Here is a 24,806-nt window from a genome sequence, read left to right on the forward strand (position 1 = left end):
TTTCCTTTGTTTCCTTCTGAAACGGGAGAATTGCGATCAGTGGTCAAAACGGGAGGAGTTCAATTCAGCCTCCTTCTTCGCTGAAGCTTCCTGGAGCCCAGGACAGGCCGGTGTGCTTCCTCGCTTCTCTTTTGACCGTTCGTTTCCTTCCGTGCGGCTCGAGGAAAGCGCAAAAAGGAGGGGAAGAAACCACGAGTACCCATTTGCATTGAGGCACTCGTGGATCCGTTTCGTCTCTCCAGAGACTGTAAGAGCCGTCAGCCTCCCTTTTTTCCCTCAGCAGTTGGGCTTTGTATTCACTCTTTCCTCGTTTCGATCCACACCCAGTAATAATTAAGCTGTGCTGCGGGCGATGGATATGGTTTGAGCAGCCCTTCGTGTTCTCTCCCTTCATGTAAAGGCGTTTTCGACCTTCAAAAGCTAATGGGTCTTTCTTTGCGTGTATAAACCTTCATGTTCAGAGGTTGTTTTAGATTTTGGGACATTTGTTATTGTGTTTCTTGGTTGATTTACTCAGTGGATATGATCCTTTTGGTTTATTAGCGTTGCAACCGCAATTAATAAGGAACATGCTGGATAGTTTCTGATTCAGTTGAACTTGATTTTCTGATAGGGTATGAAATTGGTCTCGATAGACATTTCTACCGAGTCAGAGGCGATTCTAGTCATTTCTCACCATTTCTCCCGTGCTTCACTCAATCAGGGAAATGCATGCTCCAAGTAGTTTGATCTTGCCCGAATGGCTTTTGCCATTTCTTTCCGACTTCACGAATTTTACTGTTGAATTTCCCTCTCTACGATCTGTTCAACTAGAAGGTGAAGCTGCACGTCTTTACTTTGAGGATGAGTTCTAAAAGCTGCACCACATTATATAGCTGGTGTGACATCTATTCGTGCTTTTGTGTGGCAGGATCAGTAAATCGTAATTGGCAGTTCGATATGGCTGCTGATACGACAAGCCTGAGTTATTGGCTGAACATCACTTTCTTACTTTGTGCCCTGATTATCCTTGTTCCAATGTTTTTGGCATCATACCTCATATGGAAGTACGAAGGATTCAACAAACCAAAACCTGATAGAGAAGAGAACCGGCGGGGAAAGGTGGGGTATCTGTACAAGGACGAGGTTTGGAGGACCTGTCTTAAGACAATTCATCCAAAGTGGCTGCTCGGTTACAGATTGGTTTCTTTTGCTGTGCTAGCATCATTGCTCCTTGCAAATATTGTCCTTGACGGGGCGGGTATCTTTTACTTTTATACCCAGTAAGTTGCCTTCCTCATCCTCTTGTTTTTCCTGTTTATGCATCTCGCTACCAAAAAGGGACCTGGACCTGAATTTTGGAATTCATCTATGGATTAGAGTTTCAGAAAAAGTATTCCACATATTTATAATGGCTTTTATGAATGTATTTTAATGTGATTGATTTTATGTTCTTCATGAACAAGTCATCACCCCAACCTCAAGACATAGATGTTGACACTTTGGTCTTGTTGAGGATACAAAAATTTTGGAAAGCTTTCAGTATCAAACTGGAATGACCATTGTTAGCATGCACGTGTGAGTTGTGTTAGAGAAATCCCACATCGGAGAATTGGTGTGGTGTAGAGCAGTTAATATATCCTAGTTGGCCCATAACTCATTGGCTTAAGCTTTTGAGTAAAGGTGGGTCCAACTAGATAGCTTAACAAACTCAGACTTTGGGCTCCCTCTTGGTGATTTACCTAGGCGAAAGGTATTGGGCTTCTGTTATGTGCTCCCAACAAATTGGTATCAGAGTTGTTTGGTGGATGAAGTTGGGCGTAATTTCCGGGCAATGGGCATTGTGGTGTAACGATGCAGGCCCAGGTGGCAGACTTCATATCTTGACATAGAGAATACTTGTATTAAGGAGGAGCTCATACGTGAGGAAGAGATTGTTAGGATGCACGTGTGAGTTGTGTTAGAGAAATCTCACATTGGAAAATCCCACATCGGAGAACATCGGAGAATTGGTGTGGTGTAGAGTAATCAATATATCCTAGTTGGCTCATAACTCATTGGCTTAAGCTTTTGAGTGTGGGTCCAACTGAATAGCTTAACAAACTTAGACTTTGGGCTCCCTCTTGGTAATTACCCTAGGCGAGAGGTGTCGGACTTCTGTTGCACGCCCCTAATAACCATCATGGAGCTTGAATTATTCAGGTTTAAATTTAGCCTCTTTAGGGTTGAATCAACTGGCATTTGTTTTTTTTGTCACTCTTGAGCAAAGTAAAGCTAGTCATTTGATTGTTTGTTGCAGATACTATCTCATTATTAACTCTTTACTTGACGTCGATGATCAAGCCTAGTTACTGTATTGATGACTTTTCCTTTTGATCTTTCGTGTGCTGAGCAGGTGGACTTTTGCCTTGGTCACAGCCTATTTTGGGGTATATTACCTTTTTCCTTTGTATATTATTCGTATTAGTTTGGTTGGAATTCTGAGTGACATTGAAGCACTTTTGTTTCTTGAGAACTGATTGGAAAGTGTTCTACACTAGTTCCACCCGATGCCTTTTTTCCAGTATACATTCGTATAACAGCATCCTCGACCAAGTAGCTCCTATTGAGCTCGTTTACATGAATCATTTTATTCATCTCTGTTTTGCATCATGTTCTTAGAAAGATCCCAGTAATGAAGATCTTTCCTTACGGTTTCTGTTCACATCTTATTTAATCTTCACCACTTTCTTTTACACTCATGCCAGTCCTGTTGTAGAGTTGGATGTTCTCAGTGGAGCATCTAAACATTGTCGTCCTAGGTATCTAGATCACCTTTTCTAATGATCTTCTCTCGATGCATCTCAACTGAAAGCTTACTAACTTTTTCTTGAAGATACTGATCTTTCTTTAAGAATTACAAGGCATTGATGCATATTCTTTAAATTTGGTTTCTCAAGATCCATGATGGCGTGTTTCATTTGCAAGTGTTAATGCATGTCCAATATGCCTTTTCTTGTTCAGTTTCTTAAAACCTGGTGTGTTTGATTTCGAACTTATCATTTCGTCCTTCTTGCCATAATTTTAGTTGCTTGTGCTTTGGACTACTATTTGTAGCTTGGATTATCCATGTCAATATACGGATGCTGTATAAACCATAAAGCTGCTGGTGATAGAGTTGATAACAGCAATTTAGATGCAGACCGAGGAATCTATATGGCTGTTTCTCTTGGAGAGCATATCAACATATCTAGCGCACCCAAAACTTCAAATTCAAATCAGAAATCTTCCATTCGCAATGGTGCTGGTCCATGGGTAGTTATCTTCCAGATCATATATCAGGCGAGTTTCACTTGCGCAAGAACAATTTATCTAGCAATGAATTTTTAGCATGTACACAGTTGGTGGAGTAGATGTATTGCTCAGCCATTGTTTTCCTTTTTAGCATCTGAATTTGGGTAATTTACATTAGTAAATGCTAAATTCATGCATGTCATGTAAGGAGCACTAACGGTGGTGGATATGATGAATATTTCCTCAATTGTATGAACATGATTTTGTCTCATTGCCTTGCCTTCTCCCTGGTCTATATATTATGGGCAATTTCCATTATCTTTTTTTTTTGGGGTCAGGGCAATTTCCTTTACTTTCGTTGATGACTTGGACACAAGATTCCTTGGTTTATGTAGAGATTTCATTAAGAGTCTGAAATGACTATGTTGATCCTTGAGCTCAAGCTTTTTCTTTCATTTCTCTTGATGAATTTCTGGCTTCTCATAAATAGTGATACACCAATTCACAGTGTTTATAGAGGTGACAATAATGCATGAAGGAAGATTAGTTCTGCAGTAATGGGAAGCAAGTCTTTGATTCCTTTCTTTGAATCCATGAACAGACGAGTGCAGGTGCGGCGATGCTTACTGATGGTGTATTTTGGCTTGTTCTCTATCCTTTTCTGACATCAAAAGATTACAGATTGAATCTTGTAAGTATGTCAACTACATTACATATGCAAAACTATATCCAGAATTTGTAAGATTCAAGTGCATTAGGTTAGACAGTGGTAATTAGCGAGACTTACAAGTGTAATAACTAACCAAGACTCTGCCTTATGTGGTCAATTATGTTTCTCAATGTTAAGATAATTCATCAATGATATGAATTATCTCAATACTTGGTGAATGGTGATGTGTCAATGGGGTAACATGAGTTAATTAATCGAGAGGGGCCCAAGTCCCTAGTCAAAACGGTCCACGAGGATGATTTCTTTCCATCTTAAGAACTTTGTTCTGGGGTTATGTACCTGATGCCTTGAGGCATTCTCTCTCTAGCTATGTCGCTGTCTTGCTTCTCTTTTTCAAACATTTAGATAGAATGACATGCTTATCCTTTGAACGGCAGCTGGATGTCTGTTTGCACTCAGTCAATGCTTTCTTCCTCCTCGGTGACACCATTTTGAATTGTTTGGTAAGTCTTGTGCTTTCTTTTCATGTAACTCTCCATTTTAGCAATGTTTATTCATGTGTCCCGGTTTTCACCTGGGTGTTCTACTTGCAGCGGTTCCCTGTGTTTCGTTTTGCATATTTTGTTCTATGGACGGGTCTATATGTCATTTTCCAATGGATCATCCATGCTTGTGTTTCAATTTGGTAAATATCTCTCATTCATGCATGCGATCGATTATCTTGGCTTTGTTTCATGGAGAAGATGATTAATTTACTTGTTACAGGTGGCCATATCCATTTCTGGACTTGTCATCATCGTATGCTCCTCTTTGGTATGTGTTATGATACTTTACTATATACAAGAAAAGACAATTTCGTAACGTTGTTGGCATTTTTCGAGCCACAGGAAGTAGTGTGACTGGGACCAATTCGTACTTACTCTTTTAATTACAAATGAGATGGTGGGGTTATTGGTTTCACTCTGTTGCTACTGATGATCGTGCAAGTTTCACCAATTGGAACAGAAAATCAACTAAAAAACAAAAAGAAAATTTATCAGTAAATGTATGATGCTCTAAATTTCTCCCCTCTTCAAATTTTCACAGGTACCTTGGAGTGGCAGTAATGCATATTCCATGCTACAGCATCTTCGCTTTGATAATCAGGCTCAAACACATCTTGTTGCCCAGATGGTTCCCAGAATCATACCAAAGTCTGAAATGAGGAATAATTAGATGAGGTATTCTTAGCATTATATGTCTGCTTATTACACAGGCTGTCGCCACCATTTCTGGCGCATATCTGTAAATCTTGCTTCTCCCCTTCTTCAAGTGGCGGCTGCTGCGGTTCCCATGATTCGTGAAAGAGGAGAGAGATCATTCATTGGTTGTTTGCAAAAGAAGAGTGCTGGAGTCATGTATTGCAATCTTCATTCGTGAAGTGTACAAATTGTTGAAAGTCTTAGCATTGGATACTCTCGCTGGAATTCATTCATTTGTAATGAATCCTTGTGGGGTATGTATTTGCAATAAATGGTACAAATGTTCGCGTGAACTTTATGTATCGACGTGGTGCATAGGTAAAAAGAAAATGCCCACACGGCAATGTCATTTATTATTCTGGTGAAGTTCCAATGCCGAACGCAAAGACGACACTCACTCTCTCTCTCTCTCTCTCTCTCTCTCTCTCTCTCTCTGCGCTCATGCTCGTCCTTGTCCTCATGCGTCCTCGTGCTCGATACGTATTAACATAATCCTTACAGTGTTGCCCAGTAGAATTTCTTACTTCACGAGCCCATTGTCCGAAGCAAAAGTATCCGCATCACTCTCTGAAGTTTCCATACCTTCCCCCTTTTACTTCGCACTGCTGTTAAATCTAAGTACTGCCATGAACTGCCGAAGCTAACCTCCCCAGACCCTTGTCTCTCTCTTTCTTGGTCTGGTTAACGAGCGTGGATGGGCATCTGTTGAACTGTCAGCTAGTCAAATTCATGGTGAACATCTGACAAACCGAAATATTAGTTGTTTGTTTGGATCTGGGGTTAAATCGTACTTTGCGGACGCATTGGTCACGAGCACGACGGATCATCATTTATTATATGAAAAGAAAAGAAGTCAGTGGTTGAGAGAATGATGCTTGCGTCTACGCAAAAGCAACTGAAGGTGTCCGATGTTGACTTGGGTGTTTGTCGATGCACTGGCGTGGAATTCGGAGGTCAATGATCAGATTTGTCTGCCGCTCGTCTTCTTCGTGCAATCCCACCAAAGTGATTATTCAAACTTGCACACCTTGGCATCAAAGCAATCATGGCTATGTGCGTCTCGTTCTTGATCTCACGATATCTCTTTGTATTTTTCTTTTTTGTCTTTGTATATCCAATTGGTCCTAAAAATATTGATCGTGACAAATCATCCCACGTCACAATTTGTATTTCTCAAATTCATGAACTTTATGTGGATTGCTTAAATATAAGGGGATCGCGTGAATAATGGTGAGCTCGTCATACCGAGAATCTTACCGAATTCATACCGGGTGGCTGATAAGTGCTTTCTATTTCAATAAATTTGAAGTCACTGGCCATGTATGGACCCAAAAATGTCATTTTTGGGCAATTGAAATTGGAATTAGAGTAGGGAGCTGTACAGTGTTGACCGAGGGTGGCAATGTGCGACTCTTACTGTGGTTGGTGCTAAAAAGTAAAGGTCACCAGGTTTGACTCGTGGGAGTTCGGCAGGGACACTCCCATTTTCTCTAAAAAAAATTTAATGCCGTTTGGCCAGACTTGAATTTGGAAGTCAAAATGATAAAATTGTCTTCGCAATTGTGAATTTCATGAGTAGAAAATTAACTATTTTTTTTTTAAAAAGAGAGGATAAATCAAGCTCAAAAAACAATTACAGAAAAGGAAGATCTTTTCTTCTGAGCAATTTATTTTAAGTTAAATGTCGCTAGCCACTAATGTTGCCCGCCTTTGGAAAAAACGCATGCATAGTATGATCGCTCTTTTTGCTTAGCATGAGTTTTTTCAGCACGTTTCACATACTTTCTCAAATTGATCATACTATATTCAATCCATGGACTTCTTTAATTAGCAAAATTTAAAAAAGGGAAGAAGTGGACTAGAAAAGTTTTATCGGGGCGGAATCTTATATTGACAACATCAAATGAAGTGAACACATATAAAATCGTAAACGCCAATTTCGAAAAGGTTTGGAAATCTTGATAAGTTTCAATTACATAAGATATCTAAGGCAATAACGTGTGTAATCGATGTTTACTTTTAAAGGTAAATTATCCATAGGACACGCGTCATTGTTATACCGAGGTTAACAATGCGACGAAAAAAGCATGGAAAACGACTATGCAAATCAAGATCACGGTTCAAGGTCGCTTTTATTCAGCCAAAATTATCAAAGGTCGCTTCACCTCACCAGTCATTTTCTCAAGGAAGGCAACGATGTTAGATTTTCATAGGATGATAAATAAATGTTCCTCATGTACGATATCCCAATCAGGTGGGGTGGACAGACCACCTTGTTAGCCACATGCCCAACCTACACAGGTGGACCGTCACATTACATTTCGTATTAGATCTTGTGGAGCGAATAGGCGGAAGCACGGACAAAACCAAATAATTCAAGCGGAAAATAAATGCAAAAACAGGAAAGGGATTACGTTGTTCGACAGGGCATGCCTACTTCACGGGGATAGATCAACGAGATATTCTATTAAATCCACGAGAAGAGATTACAATAGATCGAATTACACGACTCTCAAGTATTTTTCAGACTCCAATGGCACTAGAAAAAGTCTCACGAACCCAAATCAAAGAGATTCAAAGTGCTTGATCTCACAAATTGACACTTCTCGAGAGCTCTCTGAATTCTCTCATGAATTAGGCTTTCTGTTCTATACGAAATTAGGTTGACAACGTCTTCAAAGAACATTCCCGTGAGCGTTCTGATGTTCGCCGGAAGTTGGCTAGATGTTCGGAATAGTCCAGCTTCTCTCAGCATCCGAAATCCATATTTGCTACTAGCTGGTCTCGAGTCGAACATTCCACTAGCTTTGGATCGGACGTCTGAATATCTTCTAGAAGTTCGAACTTTGCAATCTAGATCTTTAGTGTAGCTACCAACCCTGACATCAACCATATAATTAGGACCATCCGGATCTCATCCTCGTGCACTCCAAATCTTATCCCTACCTATAGATGCTCTCAAATTCCAACACGAATAGATTCCAAATCAAACAGCACCTAAATTTTGAGCCAGATTCAACAAATATACTAATGTTCATATGCAATTAAAGATCGATGAGATCTGTCCCCTCTATCCCATTCGCGCCCAATTAATGAACAATAGGCCATTCGAAATTTGGACCACGATCGACGACTGCCCGAGGGAAGAACACATAGGAATCGACCTCTCTTGTTTTACCAAGATCACGGTGTCTATGAATTAAAACAGAGGTGTGATCTCTCCCGTAGAATTGATGGGAAGAGAGGGAGTACAGAGTGGAGGCAGTGGACAAGAAAAGGCGGCCGCTAATTAAACTCCAAAAAGCAAATGGACGGCCCAACCCTACTCTCCATTAAATTACTCATTAAAGTCCACCACTTCCCCACGGAAGTATGCCTCTTGAATTCTCATTTTCAGACCCCCAAGCCAAGCATTCTCAACTTAGCAACCACCACCATGATCGCTTTGACATCATAACAAACTAGTAAACTTTAGTGACGAAATTACAGATTCGATATAATCATGGCATTAGCAGTTACAATACTCATATGTTTCTCCTCGGCTGAAAGGATAAGTGACCAACGCAACGAAGATTTATGCCTGGTCGACGTGTTTTAACTGATTTTTTTATGGGTTCGGGTCTGTGGATCTTGCTTATTAAAAAGTTGGGTGTGCTGCAACAAGGAGGATGAGAATGCTGCAAAACTGTTAGAAACGAGCAAGAACAGAGTGACACCGCATGCCATGTTTTGGTGGATTGGTCGCACCAGATCACTGAACCAGTAAGGAAGAGTACGGAAAGGGGTATAGTTGAAGTTGAAATTGAAGCGTTGGTCCAAGAAGGTAGGTGCCGCGCGTGTCCAGCATCATGTGAAACGAGAGCTTAGAAAATCAAGAAAATGTCTCTTTTCTGCAATTATTAAATACGTCCAAAGATGCCCCGTTTCATGAAATACCGTTCGTCGCACTCGCACTGTCCGAAGTCTGAACGCGAGGCAGCCAGCCAGCCAGCCAACCAACCCCATATTCTCATTTTTAACCAACAAGAACCACAGGGGGAGAAAGAGAGTGAGCGAAAACCCACCTACCATTATAAATAGAGAGGCAAAGCTTGCACGAGATTTCAGCTTCGATCGCTGAATCTGCCCATCTAACCCCTCTCGAGCTGCCCGTCTAGCCTCTCTTCTTCTTTCTCTCTGTTTCTCTACCCAACAGGTAAAAAAAAGAAACTCCCCCGCTTTTCTTGGTCCGCTTTTGGATTTTTCCATTTGGGATCTGGGTTTGCGGAGGACGGGTGGGATTTGCGGAATTCGGTTTCTGGGTGTCGCGTTTCGGCTGTCGAAACGCCGATCTTGGTCGGGAAGTCGAGGTTTTGATTGGTTGTTTTGGTGTGTGATCAGGAGGCGGAGGGAAAAGGAGATGGCCCGCAAGAAGATCAGAGAGTACGACTCCAAGAGGCTGTTGAAGGAGCATTTCAAGAGGCTCTCCGGCAATGATCTGCCCATCAAATCTGCCCAAGTAAGCGCCGGTTTCGCATTTTTGATTCCATCTCTTTAGCCGTATCCGCATGTTATTGGCGGATTGCATGAATAGAGGAGGAGTATCTGCTGTCCGAATCAAAGCTCCGACTCTCTGACCAGATGCACATTATGCATTCTTTTGGTAGTGAGATTAGATTGGATTGCTGCCTACAGCTCCTATATTTGTGACTATGGCTTGTGAGGATTTGAACTCAGACGATCTAGATTGGCAGAAAAGTCCAACTTTTCGTATATTCTCGCATCCAACTAAACTCCCTTTTCCCCGTATCATGCTTAAATAAATTGGAGATCTCCAAAATATGGGAACATCAGTAATTTAAGCTTTTTTAGATTCAGTGGAATTCTTAGGCTTTAACATGGTATAATCAATTACTTTGCGAAGTGATTAATGTGAGAAGATATGGCTATCGCTAGATTTGGCCTGGAGCTGGGAGCTGGTTGCTCGCAGCTTGTAAATGGAGAACAGATCCATGGTTTTTTTGGTTGATGATGTATATACGACATCTCCCACTATTATATATTGTAGCTATCAATCAAATGGATTTGGTTTTAAATGGGAGTCAGTTTCTTAATATTTCAAGTCGGTCTTGAAACAATTGACTGCATTGATATTAAGCAAATTTGATCTTGACAAATAATTTGAAATTTTTAAGGAAGAGATTGTTTCTCTTGAAACTTTTTATTTACCTTTTCATGCGTATAAATATAGCACGCCAAAAAGAGAGAGATATAAACGATGAAAAGTAAATGAATCATTTGACAACTAGATGTGTTTAGTATTCAACTATAGGAATGAATAACATTTTCAAATATTCCATAGAAGTTTGGAAAATTCATAAACAAACATTAAAATAGGTGAACATGTTTCTCTTTGAAATAACAAAGGTCTATGCCTAAAGTAAGAATAAAGTTAAATTAAGTTGATGGAGTAAGGGCAGCTAGCTAAGTAAAGCAAGCAATCTCAAAGTGGATTCTCTATTCATTAAATGGAAAAGATTGCGAAGAATATTTGATCCTCTGTCAATAGAGTGATCAGATAGGATCATTTTCCATCTTGAGACCTTCAGGTTTTCATCATGTGGGTTGGTTAGGCAATAGGCAATAGCTTACAAAGCAGCATTCGGTAGTTGGTTCTAGAGGATGATCAACCACAGCCTAAAACATAACCTAGACCCTAAAGTATTAACTAAATTATGGAAATACTATTGTATGCAAATAACGTGCTTGTCACGTTACAGAAAAAGTAGGACTTGGAAAGAATTTCTATTATCTCTCTTTATTGTTCTGCAACTACATTGACTTATAGAATTCTAACATATACTACTTCTATAAGCAATACAATCTAGATAAAGAAAATGCTCTAACGAGTATCTCAGTACTGATGAAATCGCCTTCATGCCAGGTGACAGAATCTACTGATTTCAATGAACTAGTCGAGAGGGAGCCCTGGCTCTCTTCGGAGAAATTGGTTGTGAAGCCAGACATGTTGTTTGGTAAGCGTGGGAAGAGCGGCCTGGTTGCCTTAAATCTTGACTTAGCTCAGGTCGCTGTCTTTGTGAAAGAGCGCCTTGGCAAAGAGGTATGTCTTCCCTTCTTTCAGACCGTTCATTTCAACGAGAGTGATGCATCCATATAAAATCTTATTTTTAAGCTTACAGTCTCTGTATTCATTAACAGGTAGAGATGGGTGGGTGTAAAGGACCCATTACAACTTTCATCGTCGAGCCCTTCATACCACACAATGAGGAGTTCTACCTTAACATTGTCTCTGACCGTCTCGGAAGCAGCATAAGTTTCTCAGAGTGTGGAGGCATTGAAATTGAGGAGAATTGGGATAAGGTACTGTGAAATGTGATTGTAATCTGATCTTGTAAATCCTTCATCAGGACACCAGTTGAAAGCCTTCATTAGCCTTCCATTGCTCATACATTAAGCGTAACGCGTTCATCCTCTTTTATTCATGAGTACTGTCTTATATCCAGGTCAAAACTATATTTATGCCAACCGGTTCACCTTTTACATCAGAAGTGTGCGCTCCACTTGTTGCAACTCTTCCTTTGGAGGTACTTTCTGCATTGATAAGTAATATGAACAATAAGTTGCTTTTATTATCTGAATCTGAAGGGAAAGATATTATACCTGACTGGATGACTCTGGACACATTAACACGGTTGCTTAAGTGGTAATAAGTTTGTCTGTTAATATTCATGTGAATGGACAAGTTATCTGATCAGCATAGTGTTGAAGTTCCAATGGCGTTGCCTTTTGTAATATGGATTTATCGCTAATATTTTCTTTGTTTCTTTATCTAGATTAAGGCAGTTATAGAGGAGTTCATCAAAGTGGTTTTTACCCTCTTCCAAGGTACAGTAAGAAATTGAAGTGAGAATTATTAGCAAGTGAAGGATGCGCTTGTGAAGATGCATGACCAAAGTTGAATTTTCCTCTGCAGATTTGGACTTTACATTCCTCGAAATGAATCCTTTCACGTTGGTTAATGGGAAACCTTATCCCCTGGATATGAGAGGCGAGCTGGATGACACTGCTGCTTTCAAGAACTTCAAAAAGTAAACATCCCCCTCTTTGTTTTCTCCTTCACTACTCTCTCCCCCGTCTATACGGAACAAAGGACAAAGAAATGGCAACTTAATAAGGGTTTGCAACTTCTAACTTAATCCTGTGTTTGCAGATGGGGCAAGATTGAATTTCCTCTGCCATTTGGAAGAGTGATGAGCCCCACAGAGAACTTCATTCATGGCCTAGATGAAAAGGTAATAATGTCATAAATGCGAAACTAAACATGCAACCATTCCATACGATGCTTAATGCACAATTTGAAATTGATCGTATAATTTTCCTTGCGCTTCTTATTGTTGCTTTATTTATGGAGTGTTCACAAATCTTTCTCAAAGGGAAAAAGCCTCCCTCATCCTCCTCTTTTCATATGCATTTTGGAATTCAATATTTCTTTGTCAAGTACCCCGACATCTTTGCTTTCAAAATCACGAGTCTGCATCTTCCTCTTATACTATCGCAAAAGTTTCAATGGACATTCAGATTGCAAGCTAAGTAGCTTTTGTACATGAAGGGTACACTTATTCTTCTATACTGTTGTATGCCTGCAGACTAGTGCATCTCTGAAATTCACGGTTTTGAACCCAAAGGGAAGAATTTGGACAATGGTCGCTGGAGGCGGTGCCAGTGTCATTTATGCAGATACTGTGAGTTTTTTTCTCCTTTGGGATTTTATCTTAGAAGCATATTCATGAGTTTTTTTATTTTTTTGAACCTGCTGCCTGCTCATACGTTACTTATTCCGTGTCAGGTTGGCGATCTTGGCTTTGCCTCCGAACTTGGGAATTATGCTGAATATAGTGGAGCCCCCAATGAAGAGGAAGTCTTGCAGTATGCCAGAGTTGTGATCGATGTAAAAACTTTATTCATCTGTAATGAGACATTTTTCTGCATATGCATACGAATATACCATCAGTTTAAAACTTGACCTTTCAATTGCTCCAGTTAGCATAATAATGACTACACTGACAAGCTTGCTCAGAATTCTAATCCGATAGCATATGAGATGCACTTGCTCAGACATTATTATTGATATTCATCTATACTAGATTGTGACAAGTTCGTTCATCAAACTTTTGCAGTGTGCAACTGCTGAGCCTGATGGCCAGAAGAGAGCCCTTGTTATCGGAGGAGGTATAGCTAACTTCACTGATGTCGCTGCCACATTTAATGGCATCATCCGTGCACTGAAGGAGAAGGTAGGCTTTGTTGCACATCTCGCATTACATATTTTGCGATCTCTTTCAGCACAAGTTGATACTAAACTTCGCGCTGTTCGTTTTTTTAGGAATCAAAGCTTAAAGCTGCGAGAATGCACATTTATGTGAGAAGAGGAGGTCCCAATTACCAGAAGGGTCTTGCAAAAATGCGAGCCCTCGGAGAGGAAATCGGCATTCCCATTGATGTAAGTGCCTTGTTGAAAGCTTCTTTTACTAAGCGCATAGAAAACATCAAGTGCACCACATGAGACAGCTATATATTGTTATCAGTTAGAAACTTGGCAAAGTGCTAAACTTTTGCTGTTGATCTGTTTCGTAGGTTTATGGGCCGGAAGCCACTATGACTGGGATATGCAAACAGGCCATCGACTGCATCACCGTGGCTGCTTGAGTTATGGAGTTCGATAAGCTTTGTTTCTCTTCTGCATTTCGATGGACATTTCCAATTGTTCAGTTGAATCCCAATAGTCATTTGTACCGGAAACTTTTCAATGTTATGAAGGTAATTTCAATACCATAATCTGGGGCCACAACCGCGGTCCCTGAGAATAAAATCATTTTATCATCTCAAAGCTCATTTATACCAGTGGACAATCCACATTGCTAGGGACATCACGCGAACAAGAATCTTTGAGTCTATCTGCGATGAGATAATTGCCGGATCACTCTCGCCATCGTACGAATTGCGATGAATATCATTAACAGCCTTGATACGAACTGCGGAGAGGCATTAGATTTTGAAGTACGAGTGTAGCAATTAAATATTCACAGGTGAATCCTAAATTGCAACATATCCATCTGTGACAATCATCGCTTATTCTATGTTGATTACTGGTTATTATTGCAGTTAGACAAGGCTAAGTATTCGATGCAATCGAGAGCGTTAGGCTATGGACATCTGCATCGTCCCCTCATCCGATAACGCAAGATCATCTTATCTGCCTGAGCTTTCTGTATCCTCTGTACTCATCAATGCCGAGTAGATGCGCAAAACCTTCACACCTTGGCTTTGTACTTCTTTAATGGTTAATGTATTAGGACCCGTGAGCCTCGGCGATTGGGAAAAGTGTAAAAAAAAAAAGTCCTAAACCTTTTACACGGGTGTGTTTGTTTTGGTAAAAGTATTATCCTGGAAAATGTTTTCCGGACTTTCTTCCGTTTGGTTCTCCGAAAATGATTTGGTCAACGGAAAATACTTTCCGATAAACACAAATATTATATTTAATTTTTGGAAAATGAATTCTCTAATCTAAGAAGGTGAAAACACTTTCCGGAATTGCTCATCTTGAGTTTGTTAATATTTTTTCTTTTCTTTTCGTTTCTTTTCTTGTTCTTTTCTTTCTAAGAAAGAAAAAATTCATGTATTTTCTTTTCTTAATAAATATAATTTAAAAATAAAAAATAATTTTAAATAATTTTAAAATACAAAATTTTTTGATAATTTTCACCATCTGATTTTCCTCACTAAACAACTGAAAATACTTTCCAAGTCTTTTTTAGGTTTTAGCCAAACACCGAAAAATAAGCTTATTTTCCTGGAAAATGATTTCCCGAAAAGTATTTTCTAGAAATGGTCCATTTTCCGCAAAACAAACGCACCCTAAACCTTTTTTCGTGCCAATTCAGTCCTAAACCTTTTAATATAGTGCCAATTTAGTCATTCCGGCTAATTTTGGCCCGATATTGCTGACATGGACGCCGACCGGATTATGTGGCACCTCCGGCGCTGACGTGGACAGTTTTTAATGATATTTTAATATTTTTCAATTTTTTTATTATTTTTTCTGATTTTTTTTCTTTGTTCCTTTCTTCTTCTTCTTCTTCTTCTTCTTCCATTGACTGGCCAAAGGTTCGAAATAGAAAATAGAGTAAATTCCAAAAAGAAGTTCGAAATAGAGGTATTTTCTTAAAAGGAAAAAGAAGAAAGGAAAAAAAGTTTATGACTAAATTGGCACTGTATTAAAAGGTGGAGGACTGAATTAGCACAAAAAAAAAGTTTATGACTAAATTGGCACCAATGTAAAAGGTTTAGGACTTTTTTGACACTTTTTCCCTCGGCAATTCGATACAACATAGCTAACGACATCTCGAGACCAGAACCTTGCTCTCCAAATGCGGGAAACAGGAAAAAAACAGCTTGTATGCTTCGCGAGCCTGGAGCAGGCCACTTCAAGCCTTTCACTAGAGCGTCTAATGCATTCGACAGTCTCATGCGTGGCTTTTCATCTGCATAACGATGGTCTTGCATAGTTTATCTAAAATCTTGTCGGATTTGCGATGGGTTTGAAAATGTAGTCAACCGGTATTCTGAAATACGACTCAGGAGGAAACTATAATATTATTTAACTCTATATCAATGCATCTATTCATTGAAAAAATATAAAAGAACGAATTTCAGACAAAATATGGGGCTCTCGTATATTTATTTAATCAAGAAGACGTAAGACTCCTTTTAAAGTCCCATCTCGAGTCTGCAATCAGTTCAGGGTGGATTTAAAGATTAACTGAGTTTGAGTTTGAGAGGAGATCAACCGTCGCCGTCCTGTCATGACTGGTTCCCTAATTAAGCAAAACAAGCGACATAAGAACATCAGAAATGCCAAAAGTTTCGTACGGCACTCAATTTAATGCCGAAAGTTTTCACCGGTTCACTTAAGTATCAAATCGGAGAAAAAAACGATCATTTAAGTGCCTCCGGCGAGTAATTCCGATCAAAAAAATTACGTGGCTTTTATACAAGAAAAAAAGAAGAAGCTAAAGCTGAATTGACATCTTTTATATTAAAAATGAGTCCACATGGACATCCCGAACGACGATGCACGAAACGACGTGGGCTAAAAATGACGTCCCACAAAGACCACCCCAAAAACAACATCGCACGAGCACCCCTCAAAATAGGCATCCTTTGGTCACGGTCATTGAGTCGCTTGCCATCGCCGTCGCTCGCTTGCCATCGCTCTCACTCAATCACTCACTCGAGGTTTATCAATCCTCTCTCTCGCTCAATTGGTTGGAAAAATTAGGGGTCCGGGGGGATAGGGGCTCGGTTCGTGGTGCAATTGTGGGGAACTGGTTGAACGGTTCAATTAGGGTTTCAATTTAGGGTTAATTTTTGGGAAATTGGTTGAACAGTTGATTTAGGGTTTCAAATTTGAGAATTTTGTTGAATGGTCGATTTAGGGTTTATATTTGATGCAAAACATGTAGACGACGTCGTTGAGGGGTATATATGCTAACTAGATACAGCCGGTGAGCCACGTCAGCTGGAGAAATTAATAAGATGTGGGCACATCGGATTTCCGGCGATCCAAATCGAAATTGGCTCTTAAGTGAATTTTTTTTTTTTGAAGTGGCATTTAAATGATCCGGAAAAAACTTTTGTTACCAAAGTGACATTCGTAAGAAATTTTTGACACTTCTAGTGTCCTTATGCCGAAAACAAACGGTACTCGAGAATGGTAGGTGCATCTCCCGCTCACTTATCTTGTATCCGCGCATGTTTGATCAAAGTACTCCCGAGAACAGCTCCAGTTGGAGACGTGGCCCTACGATCCTAAGGTAGGAAAAGAGCTTTCTTTAATTTCGAATCCCACGAACGACCCGTTTTTAACTCAGAGTCAGGAAGGCAGGAACAGAGGTTTCGAGTCTTCTAGCCAGGCAGATGCATGGGGGGGTAGGTGGTGAGGTTTGGTGAGCAGCCAATGCCATGGGCCACTAAACAAAGATCGGCCGACGCGATTGCACTTGGTTGCTTCAAGATCTGAGATCCTGCACCAGCAACCGCACAAGCCTGTAGACAGAAAGGGACCGCGTGAAATCTATTGATATTCGGCACACTACATTCCGTTGGAAATTCAACTCGGCCTAATCGTTAGGTCGCCTAAAAAAATCCGTTCACTATCACATTGTCCACGCTTCGGATGCGTTTTGTCTTTCGAGACTTATCGAGAACTTCGTGTCGAGCAGCGGCAAAAATTCTTCTGAACAGGAGGGGATGCTTTTGTCTTCGCAGGACCGATGGAGATTGAAAGGAAGTTCTTCTTCGTTTGTTTTTTCTTGCACCGGAAGCACTGAAAACGGTGCCCGATATATGATCGATGGTCGCGCGACCTGGTGCAGCTGCTGTCAAAATGTCAAGGGCAGAGAAAATATGGCAACCGTGAGATGAGGGCACAGCCTCTTCCCCGTGCGAACGTGCCCACCTGAAAGTCAAATCGTTCACATGTCCAACGTTGTCCTAATTCGTTGCAGAGAATCAAGAAAATCGCGAGAAACGACTGATAAACCGGCGAGAGTCAACCTCGGACAAGCTTCAGGGAAACTACGTTCGTTTCGAAGTAGAGGTGAAGAAGGGCCATCAGCAAATCTGGCGACTGCCGAATGCAAGCTCAATGAGATCCGTTCATCACGGCTGCTTTTGCTGATCAATGGAGTGCTTACTGCCTTGAGCTTAAAGGGAAGGTGGCTAAGCTAATACGCTAATGGGGGAATAATTATTTCACGCGAAGACAATGAGAGAGGGAGGGATTACGTGGCAATGAGGCTGTAGGCCTCAGATGCGGTCAACCTCGGGCGGCTTCTCTCCCAGCCGTGACCGTTTCTGCAACCTCGGTCATCTCTCATCGCGTTCCATTCCGGCGCCTTAAGTCTTCCTTTTTTACTAAGAACACGCACATGCCTTCGCTTACTTACCACCTCCTACGGCACCTGACATGTCAGTTGGCAATATTTGACTCTTCTCTGAAAATGAACTCCGTACTTCCCGCTCAAAACGTAATACCTCGTCGAGAAAAATAGAAAGGGTCCGAGATGCATCTGCACGCGATATCGAGAGCTACGAGGGATATGCATCTGTGGCATTTTAAGTCCCGCATCAGACAAGAAATGTCCGGTTGAATTATTCAAAAATCAAACACCCGCCCCTTAATAATCGCCATCTTCTAATTAAGATTGCTTCGAGTGCTCCTTTTGAGGCCTAGACCCACAAAAAACCAAGAAACATAATGCTCCTACATCCCTGCATAAAAACTCTCAGAGCTTAAGCTCCACAGATGCAAGCATAGTCGTGAATGGGCTCTCAAATGTCAAATCACCTACTGGCCAAATCTATGCCAATCATAACTTAGGTCGACATAATTCTCATGGCATGGCATAATCATAAAAGCCAATATTCTTTACTCGAGGTTGGGTTCCTTACGAAATCAATGACTCGCCCTCTCAAAGTTGCCAATACGGGTTTTGGCCGCGTCCAAGGCATCAACCGCCACGGAACAGATTCCTCTCGGGATTCTTCGCCAAGAGATATAATGAATTTACATCCCATCGCAGATATAGATAAGAAGATGGTCAAAGCCAAAGCCAAGCCTGCCTGCCACTAGAGACTCGGTCACTCCTCCACGTTCCCACTTCCCAGCAGCATCAGCCAGCAACAGCACCAGTCCACCCCGTTATATATAAACCATCCCCTTCCATCTCCTTTCCTTGACACCCCCACCACGAGTTCGCCTGAAAATATGGACACCCAGCAAGGCGAAGCGCCACTTCCTCCGCCTCCTCTCTTCGGCGACATCCTCGAGCTCACGCTCGCTCACGTGCCCCTCGCCGACCTCGTCTCCGCCTCCCGCGTGTCCCGCTCCTGGGAGCGCGCTGTCTCCTCCTCCCTCCGCCACTTGAACCCCGCCAAGCCCTGGCTCTTGGTCCACTCCCAGAGCGCCCGCCCCCCCTACGCCGTCTCCGCCCGCGCCTTCGACCCCCGCTCCGGCGTGTGGCTGGACGTCTGCCTCCCCCAGCCCGCCAAGCACGCCTCCACCCTCCGGTCGTCGTCGCACTCCAACCTCCTCTTCATGCTCTCCCCCTCCAGGCTCTCCTTCTCCTCCGACCCCCTCCACCTGACGTGGCGCCACGCGGCCCCCCCGCTCGTGTGGCGCGCCGACCCCATCGTCGCCCTCGTGGGCCACCGCCTCGTCGTCGCGGGCGGCGCCTTCGACTTCGACGACGACCCCCTCGCCGTCGAGACCTACGACCTCAGGACCGAGGTGTGGGGCGCGTGCGGATCCGTGATGCCCGCACTCCTCAAGGACAGGTCGGCCTCCGCGGGGCTCTCGGTCGCCGCGGACGAGGACAGAATGTACGTGACGGAGAAGCTGTCGGGCGTGACGCACTCGTACGACCCCGAGGCCGATGCGTGGCACGGGCCGCACGACCTGCGTCCGCACGGGGACGTGTACTGCTGCCTCGTCGGGTGCTGCAGCGGCCGGCTGATCCTGGTGGGCCTGCTGGGGAGCGAAGAGAATGTGAAGGGCGTGAGGGCGTGGGAAGTGGAGCGAGGGACGTGGAGGGCGAGGGTGATCGGGGAGATGCCGCCGGAGATGGTGAGGAAGATGGAGGGCGAGAGGTTTTGCGCGTCGTCGATGAGCGTGTGCTGCGCCGGCGACTTCGTGTACTTGAGCAGGGATTCGGATCCGGGCACGGCGGTGTGGTGCGAGGTGGCCGGGGACGGGGGTTGCCGGTGGGGAAGGGCGGAGAGCCCGGCGGCGAGCGGTGGCCGGGGGCAGGCGGAGAGGGTGGTGTTCACGTGCGCGAACGTGGGGATGACTGAGCTGAATCGAGCTTTGGCTTCCGGTGAACGGAGGGATGTAATTCGGAGCGCATGACCCGATCCAGCATCGGTCGAGATTTTTCCTTTATTATTTCCTTTCTTTTCCAACGCAAATTATTAAAGTAGTATGTTCTCATTTTCCTATGCGTATATAAGAAAATTTGTTACATACTCTCCAAAGTCATGATGGGGACGAGAAATTCACCCGCCCGACCTTTTCTTTCGCTAAGACGAACTTTCAATCTCGACAAAAGCAGTCAAACATCACGAAGAAAATCGGTACATATTCTATAATGATAAATCAAAGAAAACTCCACTAATACTGCATTTTCAAGTTTAGATAGGAGGCTGTTAAAAAGAAAAGGATGATGACGAAAATCAGAAAGTATCTGGAGGGTAACAAAGTGTTCTCGCTGAGTAGCTTTATATGATGAAAAAATCCAAATTGCAAGCTCATGAGCAGCGCCGTTGCTGGATCTACGAGCATTTGCAAAACTCCATCCCGGGTTGTTGCGAAGTAGAAAGCGAGAGCGAGAGTCCGAGACGAGAAGAGAAGGCTGAATACTCCAAGAGCAACTTCATAATAAGGCTACGATAGTGCTCCCATTTCGCCAAATTGCCTTGTTGCTGGTGGTGGTTGCATTGTTCTTGTTTTCATAAGGTGACATCGAGATATAGTTAACTGAATTTTTTTTTGTATGGATGTGGAGTTGCGCTTCACTGGACGTATAAATGAATCAGAAAACATTTTATCTCAAAAAAAAAAAAAATCACCGGCATTACTCATAAAAACGAATGAACGGAAAATATTTTCATCGTCTACGAAATATCTAGGCATAAATTGTTATCTATGAAGAAAATATTTTATATTGGCTAATTATTATAAGTGATACAAACGATCATTTCAAACTATTCATTTTTCACGAAATAAACGGAGCCACGGTCTGCTCCGCTCTGGATAGACACTCCCCGGGATAGACAAGACAAGTCTTCAGATGTTAAACGGGGGGGCGGCGGCACGTCCCCGGGGTTGCGAAGAAGCTAACTCACTTTTTTCCTGCTTGATATGATGACAACAATTGCGAAAACGCCTTTGAAAATCCTTATTGCCACTGCCTGCCGTAGCCGATGGAATTCCGGGTCCTACCAATCGGGTCAAAAAAGGAGACAAATAGAGTTAGAGAGAGAGAGAGAGAGAGAGAGAATTGGCCTGTATGGGCCTATCGGGCATCATTCTGGACCATCTCGTGGACGACATGGGCATGACGAAATTGAAGCGGCCCATCAGCAGCAGAACGAGGCGTGTCTGTTCTGTCCTTCGATCGGATTAAGGTCCGGTTCGATTTGCTACATCGCCTCTTTCTCATTGCGATTCTCCTGCGTTAAACCAGATGACGATTCGCCTTTGCTCGGCCGGCACATAGGAAAAACTAAGGAACGGAAATATCGACGGCGGAAGCGGAACCCGCCATCTTGGGTGTAGATCCTTGTACGGCGAGCTTTATGTGTTTTTCTTATTCTTAGTTAACTTGAAAGGTTTGGATATCTCCGTGCCATGAAACAAGAAAGTCATGGGTATGTTCGTTCATCAAGTTTATGCGTGAAATTTCCATATCGAATGTGGTTTTTTTGTAAATTTTCTCGCTAGTTCACAGTAAAAAGTCGATACGATGAATTTCGTTTGAACCCACCCGTAATGAGGAATTTGTATTCTTTTATAAACTAGTTAATGACTGAAAATGACTAGGAAATGAATGGAGGGAGGAAACAAATAATAAGACAACCGATCCCAGGACGCAGCATACATGATGGGACTTGTTTGGGAGTGACACGTGTACTTTCGATAATTTGCAAATTTAGTGACTCTCAAAATTTCGATTTTATTTATTAGGAGACATATGACATATTCTGAACGTACAAGTACTCAAATAATCTTATCATTTTTTTCTAGATCATCCTTTCTTTTGTATCATGTGAAGGCCCGACGCATGACACGGCCGGTCGCACCGAAAGGTGGTGTCATGTCGTTTCAGGTTGTATCGTGCGTGATTCGGCATGAGTACGCCCCGGTAGCCATGGCTACCTAGAAGCGAGAGAAGTTGGCTTTCAGCCCCTCAAAGTCGACTTCCATCTATATCTCTATATATGGCCAGTCTTACAAAGCCAAAAATGTCAAAAGAAGGCAGAATCTAATTGACTTTGAGCGATGGTGGTCTGGTCCGAATGACAAAGCTTGGATTCTGAATTTGATTTCGTTGCCACCATCACATCCATAGGCCCCTCTTTTCTCTACTAGCCATGTCAATAGGGGGTCCTGCTTAATTCCACGATAATCATCTCCACATCACTCCCCTATAATTGCACCAACCCCTTCTTTTTCCTAGTATTTCCCCCTAAACTTTTGAAAAATGAATAACACAATGATACCAATTTCAACAAATATCATGCGCGATTTTGTGCAGTATTGCGCCAAAACGGGTATCCAGAAAATGATCACGATTCTTTCTTTTCGAGCGATCGCATCTTCCCTCGCTCTTTTTTTTTTCTGGTCGTAAGAAGAAAGGGACTATGATTGAGAATGCTAATATGAAATGCATTAGGTCACTGGCTCCGGGGCGGAATCTTGGAGTTGTTTATTGATTATTATCTTTTCGTTTCATTACCAAACCGCCGAAAGCTACATGGGTCGTTAGCACGGCCAGAGGAATTCTCTGCCTAATAATTGACGTTTGTTTTAGACACCTATTATATTATATGTCTATGTATATATTAATATAAATTGCGTGGGCGAGCGAAACTAGAATGTCGTGAAATTAATGGTCATAGGGATCATTTTCAAATGTCGCCATCGGCATTCGATTAGGCCCCCCCTCCCCACGGTATAAAAAAGGAAGGGCCACATCAACATCATTATCGGGCCATAAGCATGATTGCCACGCCCCCCCCCCGCAGCTTTTGCCAGCAGCGACAGAGATAGGGTTGCGGTTCGGTGTTCCGATGATGTAATCCGTCATTAAATTATGAAAGTTGATGGTGATTAGTGCCCAATTAAGTATTGCTTAGGTGAACTTTGGGATTTATTGGATGAGCGAAATGTCCTTTAGTAAGACTCGTTTGATGCTCACGGGAGAAGAAAATTACCCAAAAAGCCATAAATTTATTGTACGGATGCTAACTCGGTTCTAAATTTTTTAATTTGGCCAATTCGGTCCTAAATATTTTGCCGATTTGCCAATTTACTCCTTCTACTCAATTTTGATTGGAAATTGCTGACATGGACATTAGTCGTCCTACGTAGCAAGGTTGGTGTTGGTGGCCAATTTTTACAATTTTTAAATTTTTTTTTTGTAATTTTTCATTTTTTTTTCTTTTTTTTCCCATATTTCTATTTTTCTTATTGTGGGCCGACAACCCTCGCGGTACTCAGTGAGGGCGTTGCGGCCCTCATCGATTCTAGGTCTTGTGTTTGGGGTTTCGTTCAACGAGTGCCCCAAAAAATACTTGTTAATCTACTAATTAAGGAAATTTTGTAGTTTCCAATAGAGGTGATCGGTTCTCAGTCTGATCCAATAGAATCGGTCACTTAGCAATGATTGGATGACCGAGCAATGAGATAGGCGTTGTGCTCCTCTTCCACAGGGATGCAAAAAGAATAAGCAATGCCTACAATAAGAGGCTCTACAAAGGAAGGGAGATGTGAACAACGAGTTTGCTTATCACCGCACAGATTTGCATAATAACAAACACAAATGCAAGACCCGGACGCAACGAAAAATCTAGAGCAAATTCGAAAGGCAAAGCTTCAAAACAAACTTGAACAGAGCATTACTGAAGAGTGTAGAGCGAGACCGCGAGAGTGAAGTAGGCTGCCGAAAGAGCGAGAGCCGAGAGACCCAAGAGTGAAGAGCGAAATAGGAAGCTCAGAACAGGTAGAGAAATCGAACGTTTCTTGATGAAGGACTCTCCATAAGAGGGAGCAGCGGTCTAAAACCGAAGTGTGGAGACTAGGCTGTTGATGAGCAAGATCTCGTTGTCGAGTGAGAGCCGAGTGACCGAAGAGTGAAGAACGAGGCGTGAGGGAAAAACTGGAGGCATTGTGAGAAGGAAAGATTGAAGGCCAATTAGTGTATATTTGTTTTCTTTAATAAAATAAAAAATAAAAAATATGTCTAACCGGTCTAGTTCGATTGGTCTGATTCCCACCTTAAAACCACATCGAAAATCACCGATTCCATGATGGAATCGAGAACCGGACAGGCACCCCCTAGAACCTACCAGAGTCGATCGGTTTGGTCTGGTTCGAGTGGTTCTCAGTTCGGGCGGTCCGTCTTGCTCATCCTTAGTTTTCAATGCATTGATTGCTTTGTGTCATAAGTAATTACTGCTTTGAAAAGTAAATTATATCTCATCTAATGTATGCTTTATCAAGTGCTCTCCGGACATTCTTTAATAAAATCCTTGTCTAAATTGATCCTTCTGTCCAAATTATGGATGGAAATGCCGACGTGACCGTTAAGTCGCCATTAAATGCTGTCATCACATCCTATTTTACATTTAAAAAGAAATAATTCATGAATGAAAATAATGTCGTCCGATTGATATAAATGATAAATTACCATAAGGTAAAATTGATATAATAGTCAGTATGATCATTAGTCCCATATGAAGGCCAAGTGAAAGTAGGCTCCTTATGACTTTGACAAAATGATCACACAAAGAGATTGCTTCAC

At 42.1% G+C, this 24,806-nt stretch overlaps 3 protein-coding genes and 1 long non-coding RNA gene across 10 annotated transcripts in view; 3 read left to right on the plus strand and 1 right to left on the minus strand.

Annotated features, from left to right (window-relative positions):
* LOC115671834 (uncharacterized) overlaps positions 1–5,444 on the plus strand; it is a 5,715-nt gene extending 271 nt beyond the window's left edge. The window contains exons 1-11 of one of the 6 annotated variants that reach the window (XM_056309084.1): positions 1–247; positions 328–463; positions 614–816; positions 911–1,262; positions 2,375–2,408; positions 3,076–3,300; positions 3,854–3,943; positions 4,360–4,425; positions 4,516–4,607; positions 4,688–4,735; positions 5,009–5,444. The exon at positions 1–247 is cut by the window's left edge and continues 271 nt beyond it. In XM_056309084.1, coding sequence (XP_056165059.1) covers positions 708–816; positions 911–1,262; positions 2,375–2,408; positions 3,076–3,300; positions 3,854–3,943; positions 4,360–4,425; positions 4,516–4,607; positions 4,688–4,735; positions 5,009–5,126 — 1,134 coding nt within the window. In that variant the 5' untranslated portion in view covers positions 1–247; positions 328–463; positions 614–707 and the 3' untranslated portion in view covers positions 5,127–5,444. The other 5 variants (XM_030593486.2, XM_056309086.1, XM_056309085.1 and 2 more) reach the window with 5 other exon arrangements.
* A 3,759-nt stretch (positions 5,445–9,203) lies between these two features.
* On the plus strand, positions 9,204–14,043 carry LOC115672001 (ATP-citrate synthase alpha chain protein 1). Of its 2 annotated transcripts, none has more exons than XM_030593729.2 (13): positions 9,204–9,358; positions 9,544–9,661; positions 11,087–11,263; positions 11,362–11,523; positions 11,667–11,747; positions 11,997–12,048; positions 12,137–12,251; positions 12,374–12,455; positions 12,810–12,905; positions 13,010–13,111; positions 13,341–13,457; positions 13,547–13,663; positions 13,798–14,043. In XM_030593729.2, exons 2-13 carry the CDS (start codon positions 9,563–9,565, stop codon positions 13,867–13,869), a joined length of 1,272 nt encoding a protein of 423 aa, XP_030449589.1. In that variant the 5' UTR covers positions 9,204–9,358; positions 9,544–9,562; the 3' UTR covers positions 13,870–14,043. The 2 variants fall into 2 exon arrangements, with proteins under 2 accessions (XP_030449589.1, XP_056165058.1); XM_056309083.1 differs by having other exon boundaries at positions 9,205–9,358; positions 9,547–9,661.
* Positions 14,044–17,272: 3,229 nt separating this feature from the next.
* Positions 17,273–18,830, minus strand: LOC130137540 (uncharacterized). The gene is made up of 2 exons (XR_008815954.1): positions 17,804–18,830; positions 17,273–17,680 (listed from the first exon to the last, which is right to left on the minus strand). It is a non-coding gene; the product is annotated as an uncharacterized LOC130137540 (long non-coding RNA).
* Positions 18,831–18,902: 72 nt separating this feature from the next.
* Positions 18,903–20,243, plus strand: LOC115671763 (F-box/kelch-repeat protein At1g23390-like). The gene has a single exon (XM_030593397.2). The coding sequence runs from the start codon at positions 18,992–18,994 to the stop codon at positions 20,129–20,131; it is 1,140 nt and encodes a 379-aa protein (XP_030449257.1). The 5' UTR covers positions 18,903–18,991; the 3' UTR covers positions 20,132–20,243.
* Positions 20,244–24,806: the final 4,563 nt, after the last annotated feature.

This window comes from Syzygium oleosum, unplaced genomic scaffold, assembly GCF_021117445.2.
Source record: "Syzygium oleosum isolate NSW1041296 unplaced genomic scaffold, Sole_v2.1 Sole_v2.03, whole genome shotgun sequence".
NCBI classification, from domain to species: domain Eukaryota; kingdom Viridiplantae; phylum Streptophyta; class Magnoliopsida; order Myrtales; family Myrtaceae; genus Syzygium; species Syzygium oleosum.